At 32.7% G+C, this 18,345-nt stretch overlaps 1 protein-coding gene across 1 annotated transcript in view; it reads left to right on the top strand.

Annotated features, from left to right (window-relative positions):
• The window catches only part of LOC133096174 (protein piccolo), a 370,525-nt gene that overhangs the window by 266,256 nt on the left and 85,924 nt on the right, over nt 1–18,345 (top strand). The window contains exons 11-15 of the mRNA XM_061197659.1: nt 6,343–6,451; nt 6,991–7,058; nt 8,130–8,344; nt 14,348–14,398; nt 17,515–17,639. Coding sequence (XP_061053642.1) covers nt 6,343–6,451; nt 6,991–7,058; nt 8,130–8,344; nt 14,348–14,398; nt 17,515–17,639 — 568 coding nt within the window. The remainder of the gene's footprint in view (nt 1–6,342; nt 6,452–6,990; nt 7,059–8,129; nt 8,345–14,347; nt 14,399–17,514; nt 17,640–18,345) is intronic.

Genomic DNA, 18,345 nt, shown 5'->3' with positions numbered 1-18,345 from the left:
CAGCCACCATTGTTGGGGGAGATCTTCTCCCTAGAACTCTCTACCTCCCCTTCCTTTCATTCATCCTACATTCTTCTTTTTTTCTTTTTAAAATTCTGTTTAGTACTTTTAACATTGAGATCTACCCTCTTCACAGGTTTTTAAGTGTACGATACAGTATTGTTAATTAAAAGCACAATGTTATTTATCAGATATCTAAAGCTTATTTGTCCTGTATAACTGAACTTTTATACAAGTTAATAAGAAGTTCCCCATTTCCCCCTCCCCCAGGCCCTGGCAACCACCATTCTATTCTTTGCTTCTATGAGTTTGACTATTTTAGATACCTCATATAGATGGAATCAAGCAGTATTTGTCCTCCTGTGACTGGTTTATTTCACTTAGCATAATATTTTCAAGGTTCATTCATGCCTCATATTACAGGATTTCCTGAATCCTGAACAATAAAGGCTGAATAATATTCCTTAATATTTATAAACCATATTTTCTTTATCCATTTATCTGTTAATGTATATTTAGGTTATTTCCACATTTTGGCTCTTGTGTATAGCACTACAGAGAACATAGGAGCGCTGATATCTCTTTAAGATCCTGATTTCAGTTCTTTTGGGTAAATACCCAGAAGTGGGATTGCTAGATCATGTGGTAATTCTACTTTTAATTTTTAGGAAGCTTCATACTGTTTTCCATAGTGGCTGCACCATTTTGCATTGCAACCACCAGAGTACACTAGTTCCAATTTCTTCACTTCCTTACCAATACTTTTATTGTCTTTTGTGGGGTTTTGTTTGTTTGTTTGGGTTTTTTTAAAATAATAGCCATCCTAACAGGTGTGAGATGATGTCTCATTGTGCTTTTGATTTGCATTTCCCTGATGATTAGTGATATTGAACAATCCTTCCTACATTATTTTCCCTTTCAGCGGGGCTCAGCATAATTTCCCATCATTGTGCCTATAGAAATGTGAAATTGGTTTCCCTTCTGGCAGTGAAGTGGAGAAAAGAGATGAGAAAGCCAATCAGCTTTCCTAATGGTCACTGTTTACCCACCATAAAATGATGTATCCCACAACAACTTTCTGTTTGTTCAATAAGATCTTCAATTTTTGCATGCCCAGATCTTCAAATAATATTGTCATATAGATAATTAAATAATTTCTAAATTATCTTTCTTTATTGTGGTTAAATATGTCATTATAGATAATATATGTGTTCTTTGTGCTAGGTTTTACATATTTGAACATTGTTTATATTCAAGTGGGCTACGATGTAGTTTTGGTTAGCATAATTTGAATGAGTTTTCCTATTTACTGACACTAGCATTGGCCTGGGAGACAGTTAAATGGAGTTCATATTTCTGCATTACCATCAACTAACTGTGTGATGTTAGAAAAGTCATGTCACCTCATGTTTCACTTCTCTAATATATTGTACAAAAGACTAAAACTAGCACATCTACACAGATCTTGCTTACTTTATAATGAGTCTGTGAATTAGTTGACATGCCTTTGCAAGACATTTCATTCATGTAATCCTCCTTCAATGACCCTTTTGTTATTGACCATTAATACTGCAAAATATGTGATAATCTATTTTCTTTACAATTTTCTTAATGAGTGGAGGCATATCTGTTTTACATCTGTAAGTGTAGAAGTCATTAATTCTAAATATTTTCAGTAGACTCAGACCTAGAAAAAAAAAGCTGTGGGTAAGCTCAGACAGTTCAACAGTAGTCTTTGATATTTCCTAGATAATTTTTTATATTCAAAATGTGATAATTTTGTAATATGTAAATTAACTTCATTTGAGAATTTATATATGCAAGCCATACTTCGCTGATTTTTAAAGTGTTTCAGGTGTACAGTATTAAACATCTTATCATAATTGAGGACGTCTCCTTTGATCTGTAAATAATCAAGACACTATTCAAATACTATTTTTTTTAACTTTACCTCCCTCCATTCTTTTTTCCTTTCCTTTTTTTTTCCTTTTTCCACCTTCTATCTTTCTTTCTTTTATATTAATGTATAAATAGGCTAAAATTGTAAAATATTTTAAAATGTAGTTTTGAAAAATAATAAAATCCATCTACCTATGCATTTCTCTTATATTAACATTGCCTAACTTGAAAATGAATGAGTAATTAGTATAACTGTTGGGGACAATGTATTGGACTCCTGAAAATCACTTGCAGGGTTTGTTTGCTATTTAGAAAGCCAGGGCAGATAACCAGTTCAGCTGAGTTTTTCCTACTGCTGCTAGTTTATAGAGGGTTCTTGAGAGCAGATGTCCAAATTTAGAAAATTAATCTAGAGTCATAGTTAATAATATCAGTGGAAAAAAGGATAAAATAATAAATTATAAATAATTTATTATATGCATATTTTTAAATTGTTTTATGGGTTTTTTTATCCCAGCTGTATCCAGTTCTCATTTCACAGCACACCAGCCCCGTTGGTTCACATAAGGTCCCCTCCTCTGTGTGTGTGGGGGGGGGGGTGGGGGGGCTGTTTGCTTGTTCGTTTATTCATTCGTTTATTAACTCATTTCTTTCCTTTTATCTCACTTTCTTTTCCTATCTGTTCTTCCCTCCATGAAGAACCATGATAATTTATGTAATGGTTTGTTGCTTATTTGTATGATATATAATGTTAGTTTGTGTGAATATCATTTTAATGAACATAAATGTCATTGCCCTATAGATCAGATCCTGTTTCTCGCTTGTTTTTACTTGGCACATGATTTTAAGATGGATCTGCCCTTTGGTGTTAACACCTGGTATGGTCTCTTTCCTAAAACTGCTAAGTGTTTCCATCGTGAGTATTTAATAAGCTCTCATTGTCCATTTTTCCTGATACTACCACCTCCCCACAAATAGAAAGTCAAGAAGATTTCTGGGTCCTAGGGTGTACATATGCTTAATTTAACAATGTTCTGCCACATTGCACTCCAGAGTGGTTGCATTTGTCTGCATTCCTGTTAAAATAATTATATGTTTATAAATTGTAAATGAGCAGTTGTTTTTTTTCATCCTAACAGTCATAGTATTCTCACATCATAGAGTGGGGATAAAGCTAAAAAACCTCCTAGCAATTATAATCTCTCTTGAAGTCAAGGTCCCCTAATCCCATATCCTGGTCAACACGCTGTATTTTCTGGCTTTCAAACTTTCCTCAATATGATGAGCGTTAAGTAATACATCATTATTGCTTTGATTTGTACTTTCTAATCTCTAATGAGTCTGGGCTTTTCTTCATATACTTAAACCACTTTTGAATTTCCTTCTCTGTGAATCTTCATTTTACTAATTGCCAAGATACTTCTGCTTTTTCTAGTAGAGTATCATTTTTATTAATTTTTATAACAGCATAAAATAGTAGATACAAAGGTGGTGATCATCACAAAGGTGATGAATTGTGTAGTGCCTGCCACATAAATATTTGTGGAATAAATCAATAAAAGTCATGAGCTTTTGTGTGATATATGTTTGGATATACATTAACATATAAGATTTTGACTGTTAATGCAATAATTTGAATACAGAAGATATTTTTGCAGTAATGGTAAATATTATAGACAAGAGAAATAACATACATGAAATTCTGAACTGTAAAGATAAGAATAGCTTTTGCCAATTTGAGAAACATACGAAATTCAGTAATCCCAGAAGTTATAAAAACACATATTTGAGAATGTTTTATAGTGATTGATGTTTTTAGAATTCAAAAATTACCTGGTTATTGTCTTTTTTCAGTTTTTAATAACCTATTAGGTGTAAGACTTTGAGCAGCAAATTCTATCATTACTGTTGCACATTCAAAAAAATTCAGATTATCTTAGTTTTCCTATTAAAAGTTATTAGAAGAGGCACTTTCTAGGGATGTAACTGAAGTATCATCTATGCAATCTCAAACTTAAACAACTGGTTAACATACATGTTGATATAATTTAAACATAAAGAAAATGTGTTTGCTCATAATGCTAAATAATAGATAAAACCATTCATGTGTTCACTGTGTTCTGGGAATTATTTCTAAACCAAGGTCGGAGTAACAAGTTTCCTTAAGATTGAATATGCTTACATTCAAATCATTGAAATGATAAAATAATACTTTGGTTTCTGTGTAGTATGATCAAACAATTTCTGCATGCATTTTAAAATAGTTTATTGGATTTTACAATTAAAGTATTCTCAAAAATATCATATTTGAAGACACATACTTAACAGTACTTAATTCTCACAATGACTAAAACCATCTTATGAATTTAAAAGTAGTTTGTATATTCACTTGGTTATTTTACTGTGGTTCTTGTAGGATTTGTAGGAAGTTGGAGAGGCAGAGGAAAGGGAACTGTGTTCAAGTAGTCACTTCCCTATAGATCGCATACTCATCATTGAAACCAAAAATAAAAGGATAAAAGAACTGGCAAAATCTTTTGAACTGCAGTACTGCCCCAGTGCTAGTGGGAAACTGAGTAAGGGGAAAAGAAGTTCAGCTGGTATATCTTAGGACAGAGCAAATCATGTAGTTCATGATCTCAGGTATATATCTAGGTTAAGATCCTAGTTATCTGTATTTTTCATCAGTTTTATTAATGTGTCTAAATAGTTTTCCTGTTTACAACTAGAAGCATTTATTCATTTCACTGGATAAATATGTTTCATAAATTTGCCCCTTTAAGCTGTGAAAAATGAACAGGTAAATTCAACAGAAGAAGCATGAAGATTATGCAGCTATTTCCTTTCATAGAATTTGCTCCTGCAGAAAAGTGACAATGCAATTTCTGAATTATAGCACTATAAATTTGTTTCAATTCAGAATCATCTGTTCATAAATGTACTCTTTCTTGTGACTAAGAAAATGTGTGTTTTTCAGTGTGCTTTTCCTCTTTCAGCTCTAAATTTTTCTTTAGTGGTATTATCACTGTCTTTTATGTAATTTTCTTATTTTATGTGTACAACAGCCTGGGATTGTTGAAATAAACCTAAGGCCCATCTGAAGATAAAGTTTTCTTGGAGTAAGTTATAGAAAAGTCATTCTTGTTTGTGTTACTGTGGGCATTTTTATGGACTTCTTTTGCCATTTCCCAATAGTAAAAGAACTTCCCTTACTTGTTTGCAACTGGTAATATGCTTTCCAATGTATATCAAAATCATTAAAACTTTTAAAGACTCAGTCATGCCATGTTGAGAATTTCCCATGGAAGCCAATAGTGAGTAATAGGGAATTTCACATTGGCATCTGTGAAGCTCATTGAAAACCTAATTGTTCCACAAGTATTTCTTTTTATTTAAATTATAACCTAGTCATGGCATACAGGTATTTTTTCTCAGGTAAAGCTGGTAGCATTCACAAATATCTGGGTACTATAACTCTGGATGGTTTCATCGAATTTATATCTAGCCCACATAGCTACATATTAGGACCGTGTGATTTGTGCCAAATACGTTCCCAAAATTATTTGACAGCTCATATAAAATGGACATAAAAACTAAATGTAAAATATTGAAATATTAATTATGTTACTACTTTTTTGTATGAAAATTACCTTTCTAGAAAGAGAGGAAACATGAAATGCTCCGTAACCAGTCCAGCAACATAATTTATGGGACCCAGTGCAAAATAAAAATATAGGACTCTTTGTTCAAACAGTGGTAAGAATTTCAAGATGGCAGTAGCAAAGCATTAAACCAAGCATGGGGCCCTTCTGAGCACAGGGCGTACTGTTGCACAGGCCACACACACACCCATGACACTGCCCTCTGTATAACATTTCTGCTTCTTCTACTCAGGACTGTCTTGCATGCAGCGAAGAAAAACACACACCATGGAAATCTTTTTTATCAGAGCAAAGTTGAAGCTGTAACAGTTTCTTAAAGGGAGCTTCGCAACAAAATCCTAATGACTTTTTTTCTACCACTCCTATTCCGCAATAGAATGGAAGTTTACACTCTTCTAGTTGCTCGTTGCCCAGTGGAAAAATTATATTGGTGGTTGCAATTATTTTTTTCCGCACACAAAATTGGTTTAAGCAATATACAGTCAAGAATGTTTTCTTTAAAGCAGTGTGAACAAAATGCATGTGTTTGATACTATTTAATAGATTTTCAAGAGCAACATTTTGCATGTTCTGTTTGACATATTTTATATGTTCAGGTAAGTTGATGAAATCAAACTTCATATGATTTTGATATTAATGTTCCAGAGAACTTTGAACTGATGTTCTCTGAAATGGTGTGCTGAGTTGGTTTTTAAATGCAAAGCAATGTCTTCTGTGCCTTGTGGACCCAGATGAGACATAGCACACCTTTTTTATTTTATACTTGAATTTGTCTTTGTAGGCATGCAAGTATTGGAATGGAATGGAATTCCTTTAACTTCTAAAACATATGAAGAAGTGCAGAGTATCATTAGTCAGCAAAGTGGGGAAGCAGAAATATGTGTAAGACTGTGAGTTTTTCCCCATCTTTTTGTTTCCATTTTTTGGCTATTCATGGCTCTTTTAATTTAAAATTGTTAAGGTGGAACCTTTGCCAGTCAGCAAGATTTCCTGTAATTAGAACATGAAGTGAATACAAGTTTTATAGATTTCTTGTGTTCAGAATCAAAGTCTAAAGCATAGAAAGAATCCAGCTAATTTTGTCTCTGATTATGTCCCCTTTCATGCTTTTATTGAAACATGCATCATTTAAATGAAAGCCTAAACCCATTTAGATTTCATGGATGTGTACAGTATTTCAAAATGAACTTACATTTAATCCATAAAGATTTCACCTTAAATAATCATTTTTATCAGCTGACTTTTAACAGCATTGCAAATATAGATTTGGTTAGAAGGGTGAGCATGCTTTGAAATTGCTTTATATCATTAACCACTTCTCATTTACCTACTGAAAAAAAATATTCAGCATAGTTGGGAAAAAAGACCTTTTGTCTCAGACTTCCTCAGTTGCTTTCTTAATTTTTTTTTTGTTTGTTTTAATTTTTAGGGACCTCAGTATGCTATCAGATTCTGAAAATCCCCAGCACCTAGAACTTCATGAACCACCAAAAGCTGGTAGGTGAAAGCAGTCTGCTTCCAACTGTGGGTAAAGATGTAGATTTAAATGGAGAAGTAATTGTAGAGGCAGATGTAGCTGTAGATGAAGATATAGACATATACATAGATATAGGCAAAAATAAATTTATAGACAGATGTTTATATATTTATGTAATCATAAAGAAAATCAAAAGCATTGTAGCTACACTTTTAGTGTTCTAGGAAAACACATATTTACATGTTAGACCCATTAAAGAAATTCATATGAAATTCTTACTGTGAGAGTTTATATTTTTAATTCTTTAAAATTAAATTCATTGTATGAAAGTAATCCATGGAGCCATTTGTTTGGGGTCCTATATAATTTTTAGGTGATACTGGTTCTTTTTTAGCAGTTGGTTTTGGAACACTTACTCCTGAACCTTTTGATTGCCTTTTATGATAAATAAAATTCCACATACAATTTCATAACTACATGATGAAGTAGATTTATCTCTTAACTAACAAATACAATCTATAAATTTAAATCACTTATAAGATTAAAAGTATCACTATAGCTTTGTTCAACAAATATTTATTGGGCACTTCCTATGTTGTAGTCAGCATTTCTAAGAGGCTGGGTCACTGCACTGAACAGAGCAGGCCAAGGCCTATAGAAATTTTCATACATCTGTAAATGTAAATATGTTCTTTGAAATTCCTCCCTTAGAGAAATAGATATATAAGATTTCAAGGAGGAAAAACAGCCAGTCATACAAATTAAATTCCAGTGAGTAAAACAATATTTTATCATGCATAGAATTCTTTATATAAAACATTTTAAAACATTTTTCTGAAGATATAATAGGAACCTCCATTTTCCTCTGTAATTTAGTATTCTTTCACTTTTCTCTGAGCCTTCCAGACTTCTTTAAAAATAGATTCATAAAGGTACAATTGCATGTATTTTTTTTATTTAGCTTGTTTTGTAAGTAACTATAAAACTTTTATAAGTTCTAGATGACTTTGTTATCTAGAACTCAGATAAGTTCCATGGTGTTAAGTACCTATGAAACTGAGACTGTGTGAAGCCACTTCATTTTGTTGTAGTGGATAAAGCGAAATCCCCAGGGGTTGATCCTAAGCAGTTGGCTGCAGAGCTCCAGAAGGTCTCGCTACAGCAGTCACCACTGGTTCTGTCGTCTGTCGTTGAAAAAGGATCTCACGTTCATTCAGGTCCTACATCAGCAGGATCCAGTTCTGTTCCCAGCCCTGGGCAACCAGGGTCACCCTCAGTGAGCAAAAAGAAACACAGCAGCAGCAAGGTGAGAAGTGTCCAATGCAACCTCCGAGTTACTTATTTTCTAGCTCCTTATTCAGACTAGGAGATAGGAAATACAATATTATTTCCTAAGGTGTTTTTCGTGTGATTTCTCCTTTCCTAATGATGTACTGAAACAAACAAAAAATGTTTCCGTTTCTGAGTTTATAACTGATCAAGATGTATCAAAATGATGTGTTTCTACATCTCTTAAAATACTGTAGCAGTTATTATCATGGGGAACTTGAAAAATGTATCTAATGCTTCATGTTCTTTTTCTTTGTTGTTGTTACACAAATCTGAGCCTCTGTATATCAAATATATCTTTGTATCTTTTTGGAAACAGAAGATATACATTACAATAGATTTTGTAACTTAAGTAGAAGGTAAAAAGGACAAAGAAATGAGGATAATTTAGGACAACAAGAAAGAAGGAAAGCCAGTAATATAGTATTGCCATTTTGAAATTTATCCCGAATTCCATACTAATAAATTTTCTCTTGATGCAGCTCTTCATTTAGAACAAACGTTTCTAACATTATTATTTTAGAGTTACTGGGGAATTAAAAGAAAACATGAATTAATTTTTTAACTTTATAAAATCAGATGATAATATAGACAATTTGTGATTTTGCCCCATAGATTTGATTATTAATAGAGAAACTCTCTTCATGGTTGATAAATACATTAAAAAAGGTTTTTTGTTTGTTTAACCACAAATAAGATTTTCTCTTTATGTGGTGAGATATATAGGAAGGACAGGCTATGGTTGGATAAGTTGACTAGACTTCGGAAAATAAAGTTTTTTCTAGTAAGTATAAAAACACAGCAGATGTCACTAAAAAACCCTTTTATTCAGAAGCAAAAAAGAATGGTAGGGTGATCTTAATCATTGCATCATAAAATGACTTGTTTCAAACTAAATATAGTAAGGTTTTGTGAGGAATAAGTTCAAGGATAGACTCAATTTCAAAATAAATTTTAACACAACTATATTTTACCACACGTGTTAATTTTGAAGAATTACCTCATGGAGGCGCCCTGTTTCTGGAGTTACACACTGATACCATTTCTGATTCCTTTCTCAGTATCTCCACACAGTAGAACTAAAGACATGACAGACTTGGCTAGCAAAGTTTTCACACCAAGCACATTGTAGTTCTATAAGTCTGTCATCCAGGTATTTTTTATTTCAGCATTTGATATCACCATCCTCCCAGAAAATTAAGTACAAATGTAAAAGCACCATTGCCTCCTCTTTTATCTTCATTCACTGAATCTTAATCCTGTGAATTTTAATTTTTTAATAAGTCTTTAATAATTTTTTTATCTTCTCTGAACTTGCCAACTTCTTTAGCAAAGCATTATTCTTTTTTGCCAACAGTATTGCAGTAGTGTCACTCCACTCACCAGTCTCTTTTCCTTCCTCTTAAACTACCCTACAACTATCTGATCTGTGACACCATGTTCTGATTGGATCACTATCCTGTCGAAAATGAAGCCCTGCTCCCTGGAATGTCAGCTTCCCTACCTCTGTCTAAGACCCTGTCCTGCTCATTCTAAGAGAGCCTTGTCAATGGTTTTCCTTAGAGGATTATCACCATAAGCTTAATGTTGTCAGATCTTTACAATAGCCTTGCTAATAAGTACTCTATTTATTAGGGTTTTAAACTCATTCCTACTTTCCACAGACATTTTTGGATGCCACCTCAGTGTCACGGGTCGTAATTGGTACCCAAGATACAAAGAGGGATAAAATCCTTCCCTGTGTACTACGTAGACGAGTGGTTCTTAAAGCATGCTCCCAGTCCAACAGCACCAGCATCATCTAGGAACTTGTTAAAAATGCAGACTCTTGATCCCACCCTAGGCCTTCTGAATCAGAGACCCCAGGGATGGGACCAAGCAACCTGGGTTTTAATAAGTTCTCCAGATGAGCGTGGTGCCCCTTGTAATTTGAGAAGTGCTGATCTACGTATAGATAAAGAGGATATATAAACACATTTAGTAAAGCTGTAATGTTGGTGGTCATTAAGAAGTACACAGAGCACTCTTAGGAGAGTGGGGTTAGAAAAGCTGGCATTTAGCTAATGAACTGATTTGGTAAAGGGGAGAAAGGAACCAACATCCGAAGAAGAGAATGCAACATGAAGAAAATCTCAGAAACAGAAAATTGTATGCTTAGGACATAGGTGTACAAAAGATATAGGGGTAAGAAATAGAGGCGAAGCCTAGATGATTGTAAATTGGAAGACATTACATGCCATGCACGGCTTTTACAATCTGTGGAAAATAAAGAGCCAGTGATAAGTGAAAATAAAATAACAGGAAGCCTTCCTCCACAACGTCTTTCCATATTCTAATCCTTCCTTAAGTCAGAAGTTATCCTTCCTTCCTCCTTCCCTCCATCCAAAGTGCCAGATGCTTTATGTACTTCTTAAGACAATTTGTGTCTTGATTATAGTTACTTGTCTCCTTATTTTATCCTCCCAAATGGGCTGCAAACGCATTGAGAACCAAGAACCATTTCTTATTTCTTCTAGCTCCCTAAGCGCATAGTAGAGTAGCTTGCATAGACCGTAACAAAATAAATTAAAATTAAATTAAAACATCAGTGGCACCTGTGAGTCTCTGTAATATTATGGGGGTACAAAATATAATTGTTTTGTAATATGTTAACTTTTTTGGTAATGAGTAGAAGATGAAAACAGGTATTGTAGGACAAACATCAAGGAAATAATATGAACAGGTTTTATGATATGTGGTCATTCTTTTCTATGCCAAGAATGTGGCCTATGTAGTTTTTATAGAAGTTTTGCTAAGATGAAGAGTTACAGAGCTGCACTGTCCATGACAGTAGCTGCTAGCCACATGTGACAGCTGAGCACTTGAAATGTGGCTAGTCCTAATTGAGATATGCTGTATAAGTGAATTACACAGCAAATTTCAAAGACTTAGTATAAAAAACGAATGTAAAATAGCTCATTACAACTATTATATTGATTTCATCGTGAAATGATAATATTTTTAATGATTTGGATCAAATAAATATGTCAGTAAAAATTAATTTCACCCATTTATTTTTATATTCTTAATCTTACTACTAGAATATTTCAAATAACCTGTGTGGCTCACATTATATTCTACTGGAAAGTGATGGTATAGAGATTACTTTTTAACTCTTATTAGTAGTAATAACAATAATCAAATCTGGTTATTTTTGAGATTTTATATATATATAGAAATGTGTAGTCAATAGATGTTAACACTTTTGAAGAAAGGGACTACTACCCATTCATCTTTTGGGGGGGTTTATCATCAACATTTAGCTGGTACTGAATTTCTTAAAACATTTTTGCTGAATGAATGAATAGATTTAATGATATTTCTTGGCCAGTCAACGTGTAGTATGCATAAAAAGCAATACTTTTATTTGTTCTCCAAATTCTGCAATGTTAAAAAAATTGATATTGGGAGATTAGAGAAATATCGAGCAACTGTCTGAAACTCACATGTTTCTGAGTCAGATAATATAATATTTCCAAATGTAGCATATGTTCATCAGTTAATTTAGAAAATTATAGTTTTAACATCCTTTTGTTTTTATTAGGTATGAGGCTAACTATATATTAAGTTATAAAACATTAATGTAATGGAATGTATTAAAACTAAAATATTTAAATCATAGCATAATTATACATTTAGATATTTAGAGCACCATCTATTAAACATTTTGAATGATTATTCATAAGTAATTATTAATCTATTAATACTCTAGTTTAAGTGATTGCTTCTGAGTAAATGTAAGTAAAATATGAATCTATTTAGATATATGTTTAAGTTATATGTTATGTATATAAGACTTTTTATTATTTTGCTTACTAATTCAATATGAATTTTTGTCTTCAAAATTTTTAGTTTACTGCCTCAAGGTCTTTTATTTCTGAAGTCTAATCAGACTTTCTTCATTTTATCTTTAAAATCTGAATAATTTCTTCCAAGTCATGGTATAAATAAATAATTGAACTAAGTGCTTACTAGTTTTAAGTGTTCTAATGAAATAGGTTCTTGCTTTCCCAAACTTTTCTATCATGGCACACAACATCTCAGTAATTTTTTCATTATGCCCTTATACCCAAAGAAATACCTAAAACAATTTCATTTATTATGTAATTAGGTCCTAACAATTTAACTAGTATTGATGCCCTAACATCTTAGTAACCATTGGAAAAAATAATACCCATAAAATGAAATAAAAATAATATATTTATTTCATTGTTAATAATTCAAATTATGTATCAGTGGGGTATGTGCCTGATGGGCACTGCACAGCTACTCAAATGGTGGAATTGGTTTGGACACTGACACTCTCATTTCCTGTTCCACACTGATCTCACTGATTTTCTTGCAGTACATTTTTTTTTATCACCACAGTCATCACAAACCAGCCTCACAAAGGTATGACATTATCGAAAAGAAATACTTGTCTCTAATCTTAAACTGTAACTATCTGGAGCTGGTAGTTTGCCCACTGTACACCAGATATTACAATATCCTTCTGTGCTCTTATGAGTTCACTGACATACCGCAGAACATTTAAAGATGGTCCATACATTGATTCTCTGTGTTGAATCTAGTTATGTTTGCACGATCATATGTCAAATGAGTTACAACTGTCAAAAGTAAATCAAGACAAAACACATTATCATTACTCTTTTTTTTCTCTGGTCTTATTTTTGACCTTTTATCTCTACTTATTCCCCAACGTTCCTAACTGAGATGCAAGGATATCTGGTTTTAGGAAACTCCCCATCTTTAATTGAGATAGAAATAGTTTCAGGAAGTTGTGTGGTCCTTTTTCTAGATTCAGTTTCTTTTTCTTAAAATTTAAACAGTAAAATAATTATTAAGTAAATATAATGGTTCATTACCTAGCAGTTTATCCTTTGCAGCCAGAGCGTAGTTTCTTATAAAAGAGCTGAACTAATAAAGGATATATGGCTTAGAAAATTTAACCCCTACTCCATAACTTTACCAATGATTACATTACTTTTATTCTTATTTCACAGAACAAGACCTGGAATATAGCTGTCTTCTTTGATTGCTCTCATGTCTAGCATAAATTTATAAAAGAAAAGGTAGCAGAACAAGTATATACACCTAAGTATTATGAATTTCTCCTTTTCTGGTTAATTATTAAAATAAAACCAATATTATGTATATATAGGGAGACAGGACCTTATTTGTAGGGTAGCAAGCTTGCTTCCATTTTAGTAAATATCTCCCTATAGTGATGCCACGTTGCCTGAAATTCTGTTATAGATCTAGAGTCAGGGACAGCATCTCTTTTTTGGTACAAAATTGTACATTCTATTGAAATGTAACAATTCAGCAATTAGTCCCTTAATCAGCAGAATGAATCACTTTACCAGATCACAGTCCTAATGGTTTTTAAGGCTTTACTGACATAAGGAAATTATTAAGGAGATGAGAACTTATATAGACTGGGATAGAATTTTAATTAAAGGAGTATGAAATACTAAGAAGTGATTGCCTGGGTGTTCCACTCTAGAAGGGAGTAGGAATAGGCTGAGAACCCAGCAAAGGAATATAAGGGTGGACTTTTATAACTTCTGGGCTCCTAGGCAGTTGAATAAAAACAGTACCTTTTTCATTCTCGTATAGATACTTAAAATCTGTTCATATTTAAATTGAATACTTTCAACTAATATTGTTCCATTTCTTAGGTAATTGAACGTAGATTACTGCAGGTATAAAATTATAGCCTCGAAACAGGCTTCACAAAATGAAAAAGGGATTTACGTATTTATAAAATTAAACATGTATTGAGAAGTGTAAGTAGACACCCTAATCTGAAGCAGCCAGATGGGTGAAATGTGTTCTCCAGGCAGGGTGTGCTCTGACCAACAGAAATTAATTCAGAAGGAAGTTGAAATGGTAAATCCTATGAAAGGTTTATCTATTAATCTATGTTTTGACATTGCAGCCTACTGATGCAACAAAGGTTGTCTCTCATCCAATTACGGGGGAAATTCAGGTATGAAAGTTTTTAAAAGATCATTGTTATACCATCTTTTGTGGCTCTTTTTCCCACTGGTCTGTTGAAATTGTAAGCATTGTTAGAACCTTTCCTGTTTTATAACATATATAGATGTATAATGAAAAAATACAATTTTACAGAAAAGTATTTTAATACAAATACATGTTTTATTAAATCTAATGATATCTGTGGATTTCTATACTTCGAAGTCTGCCTGATACCTTAACAGTATCAGTGTATTATGCCTCGGTTACTTTATACATGTTGAAAGTGTTTCAAACATGATAGATTCTCCTGGATATTTGAAGGTTCCTCTTAAAGAGTTTCATGAGTCTAATGCTGTCCTCTTTTCTTCCTCTGATCAATAATTGTCAAATAATTGCTGAGCAGTTCTTTTAGAGCAGTGTTTTTCATACTGGGGGTCATAACCAATCTGTAATTTATCAAATCAATTTAGAGGATTTTGACGAAGAAAATAGTATAAATCACTATCTTTTTTAGTTCTGTATGTGTGTTTCTGTGTTTATATTGCATTGTACATGGGCAAAGTCAAAAATGTTAGAAAAACTGTACTTTAGATGGTACCAAAAAGTAATTTAGTGTAGATAAGAAATGTCATGTGGAAAGAATTAACACAATACCAAATAATAACTATTTGAAGATAGTACATTTCAGAAAAGGGAAAGAGAACAGTGAGTCTTAGTTGCATCTACAGTACATTTTCACAAAGGGTAACAGAGATTTGAACTAATTTGAGGGTAAGCATAGAGAAAGGGGGAGTGTTTTCCTGGAAGAAATGGTACAAGGAAAGATTCTTCTGCCAGAGGGTAGTGAAGGGAACAGATCTGCTTTGCTGCAGGAAAATGTTCCTGTAGAGATAAGTTGAGACTAAATTAAAAGAACCTTGAACAGAAGCCAAGGGATGTTAGCCACGACATAATAGAGTGATCAGGAAATAAATATTTTGGAGTGAGGGAGAGGCTAATTCAAAGCAATATGTGATAGAAATTCATAGAGCCTTGGCCTCTAGAAAGTATTATGAAGAGTAGGACACAAAGACAAAGAAATCAATTAAGTGTTATCTAGGTACACCCTGATTCAAGCAGAAGTGGAGTATGAGATTGGAAATGGAGAAAGACTGCAGAACGTGGGCACCTTACTAAGAAGGACCCAGCAGGAAGGAGTCGGGATCACCTGTGTGCTCTTGATCTTGCTGTATCGCTGCTATTTCCCACTTCTAGAAAAACAGACCTGATGTTTCTTTATTTCACATGCAGCACAGAAAATGCTAGGTGTTGTCATTCATAATATCTCCTTCTCTCTGCTCATTTTTTTAAACTTCTTGCTCATGGGCCAATATGTGCTGTTTCTTTTTGGCTTGTTGTTTTTATTTGTCCTTATTTTATTTTCCTTTCCCTTCAGTAGTAATATTTAATTCTATAGTAGAAATTTACTCTAATAATTTTCCTTCTTAACACCCAGGTTTTCTTTTCTTTTCCTTTTTTTTTTTTTGGATATTTTCTTATGACAGTGATTTCAATTTTTTACATTTTATCTTTTGTCTTTTAGCAAAACCGTATTCCAAATGAAACCGTATATAAACAAAACCGTATATAAACACCCAAACAATGAATTGCCAGCATGGCGTAGCTTTGGTTTAGGGTTACTAGGGGCATCTCATTCTCTCTCAGATGTAACCTCCAAGCAACTCTCAGTGTTCTCTAAGGCACCAAATTTACAGAGTACATTTTGGAAAGCACTGTCTTAGGGTAGCCTGCAAATCTCAGTTTCAATAAGAAATGATTTTACTGCCTTACCAGTTAAAAGTGGACTTGTAGGCTAGCAGAGAAAGGAGAAAATGGAGAAGAATTTCTCCTTAAAGATTTGGAAGCCATTCTAAACCTCAGTGAAATTAATTGCAAAATAATTCTTCTATTTCAGTACTCCATCAGAGCACAGTTACTGCAGTTCTAAACTTTTCATTTCTCCTCTTCCTTCATGGCCCTTTTTTTCATGTTTCATATTGCTTCCATGATGCTCAGAGAGACTCTGGGCCTTCCTGTACAGAGGAAAGCAAAGATTCGTTTTCTGCCACAAAACATAACCAGATCAAAATTATGCTGAAATTAGGAAATTATTTTAATTATTAACATGAAGACTATCTCATCTAAATTATTCCATTTTCAACATAAACATAGCATATCTGTTTTGTATGATTATAAAAAATACATTCATTTTTTATTTATAGATTTTCTTTTTCAAAATATAGATCCCTTCCTTTCTGTTATTTGATAAACAGAAACAGCAACAAACAGAATTGTCTTATTCTAAATGATGCCAAAAGAATCTTTCATCTTTGATGGTGAAAAATTAGTTAATTTGATTATTTTGAATCATGCAGGCTTCTCAAATATTAATTTGAATTGTAAGTCTTTTACTATTCAATGACAATTTTACAACAGCCATTAAGCATCTATGAGACAGTGTCTCTTCTTTTCTCTTCAGCTTCTAAAATTAAAGAACAATATTTGATTATCTTAGCCTCACTATTAAAGCACGCACAGAAAGAACAGCTATAGGTTTATCAGCTAATGTAATATAGCAAGGGATAAACTCTACACATTCTTAAATATTCTTACAATTCAGTACTAACATCTTTGTCTTTAAATAATGATTCCACCCACTGCTAATTACTTGATGAAATGCAAAAGATATTTTCTAATAAATTCATCAATTATTTAATTTACTTACAAAATTCTGGCAATTGTATTTATGAATGTTAACATTTCTGATTTTCCTAAGAGTAGAAATTTGGTTTAAAAATGGAACTAGCATTCACTGTGTGATTATCCTAAATGAATTTTTGACAGGCCAGAACTTTCACCGTGGAAAGAATGAACAGCACATTTACTAGTAATTAATGTGTGCCTGGGAGCTCCCAATTAAATTAGACATTAACTGGTCTGTTCAGTTTCAAATAAAATGAAAGTAGCAGTTGATGCTTCTTATGAGAACTTTTTTTAAATGCTGGTAAAATACTGAATAATAATGTATTATATGTTTTTTAAACCAAAAAAAAATAATGTTCATGGAATATTTGCTGTCCCTTTAAGCTTCAAATCAACTATGATCTTGGAAATCTCATAATACATATTCTCCAAGCAAGAAACCTTGTCCCTCGAGACAACAATGGTTACTCAGACCCCTTTGTTAAAGTGTACCTTCTTCCAGGGCGAGGGTAAGTAAAGAAGCAATATATTCTAAGTATTGTAAATATTGCCCTATGGTTTAAAAAATAGTGATAGTGTCTTCTGGTCTCTAATTTAAAGAGTTTAATATCTTTTCCTTAGTTTTATCTACATGTCATATTTATTTATTTCCAATTAGTAAGTAAGGTGGAATTAAAAATTTGTAATTAGGCCTTAATGGGTTTTAGGAGAGCCATGATCGTAACAAAACCTGCCTGGATGAGAACACATCAGTATTTCAATTCTGGAAAGCACTTGTGCTATGACCAATCAGGTAGACATTAAAATCATTTCAGGAATTATTTGTGGAAGATTTAAAGAATTAGTTTACTTTTCAAAATGTATTTGTGAAACCAGCGTTCAGGGACTCATCAGTTACTCTTTTATAGGACATGTGTATTATTCAATACATTAAATGTTCATTAACTGACTTGATATATTATTATTCATATGCATATTTTCAAATGAGTGTTTTAAAATTATAAAATAAAGCTTTAGTTAGCATCTATCATCTCATACAGGTAAAATAAAATGAAAGGAAAAAAAAAATCTCCTTGTGATGAGAAGTCTTAGGATCTACTGTCTTAATAATGAGATAAACAATATATTTAGTCAGAAGACACAATTAGCAATCATGAAGACAGGTCAATTGAGATTGTTTAGTTTAAGGTACAGAAAGAAAAAAGAATGAAGAGA

Source organism: Eubalaena glacialis, chromosome 8, assembly GCF_028564815.1.
Source record: "Eubalaena glacialis isolate mEubGla1 chromosome 8, mEubGla1.1.hap2.+ XY, whole genome shotgun sequence".
NCBI lineage: Eukaryota > Metazoa > Chordata > Mammalia > Artiodactyla > Balaenidae > Eubalaena > Eubalaena glacialis.
The sequence above is the reverse complement of the archived record's forward strand: the minus strand, read 5'-3'. Positions and strand labels throughout refer to the sequence as shown.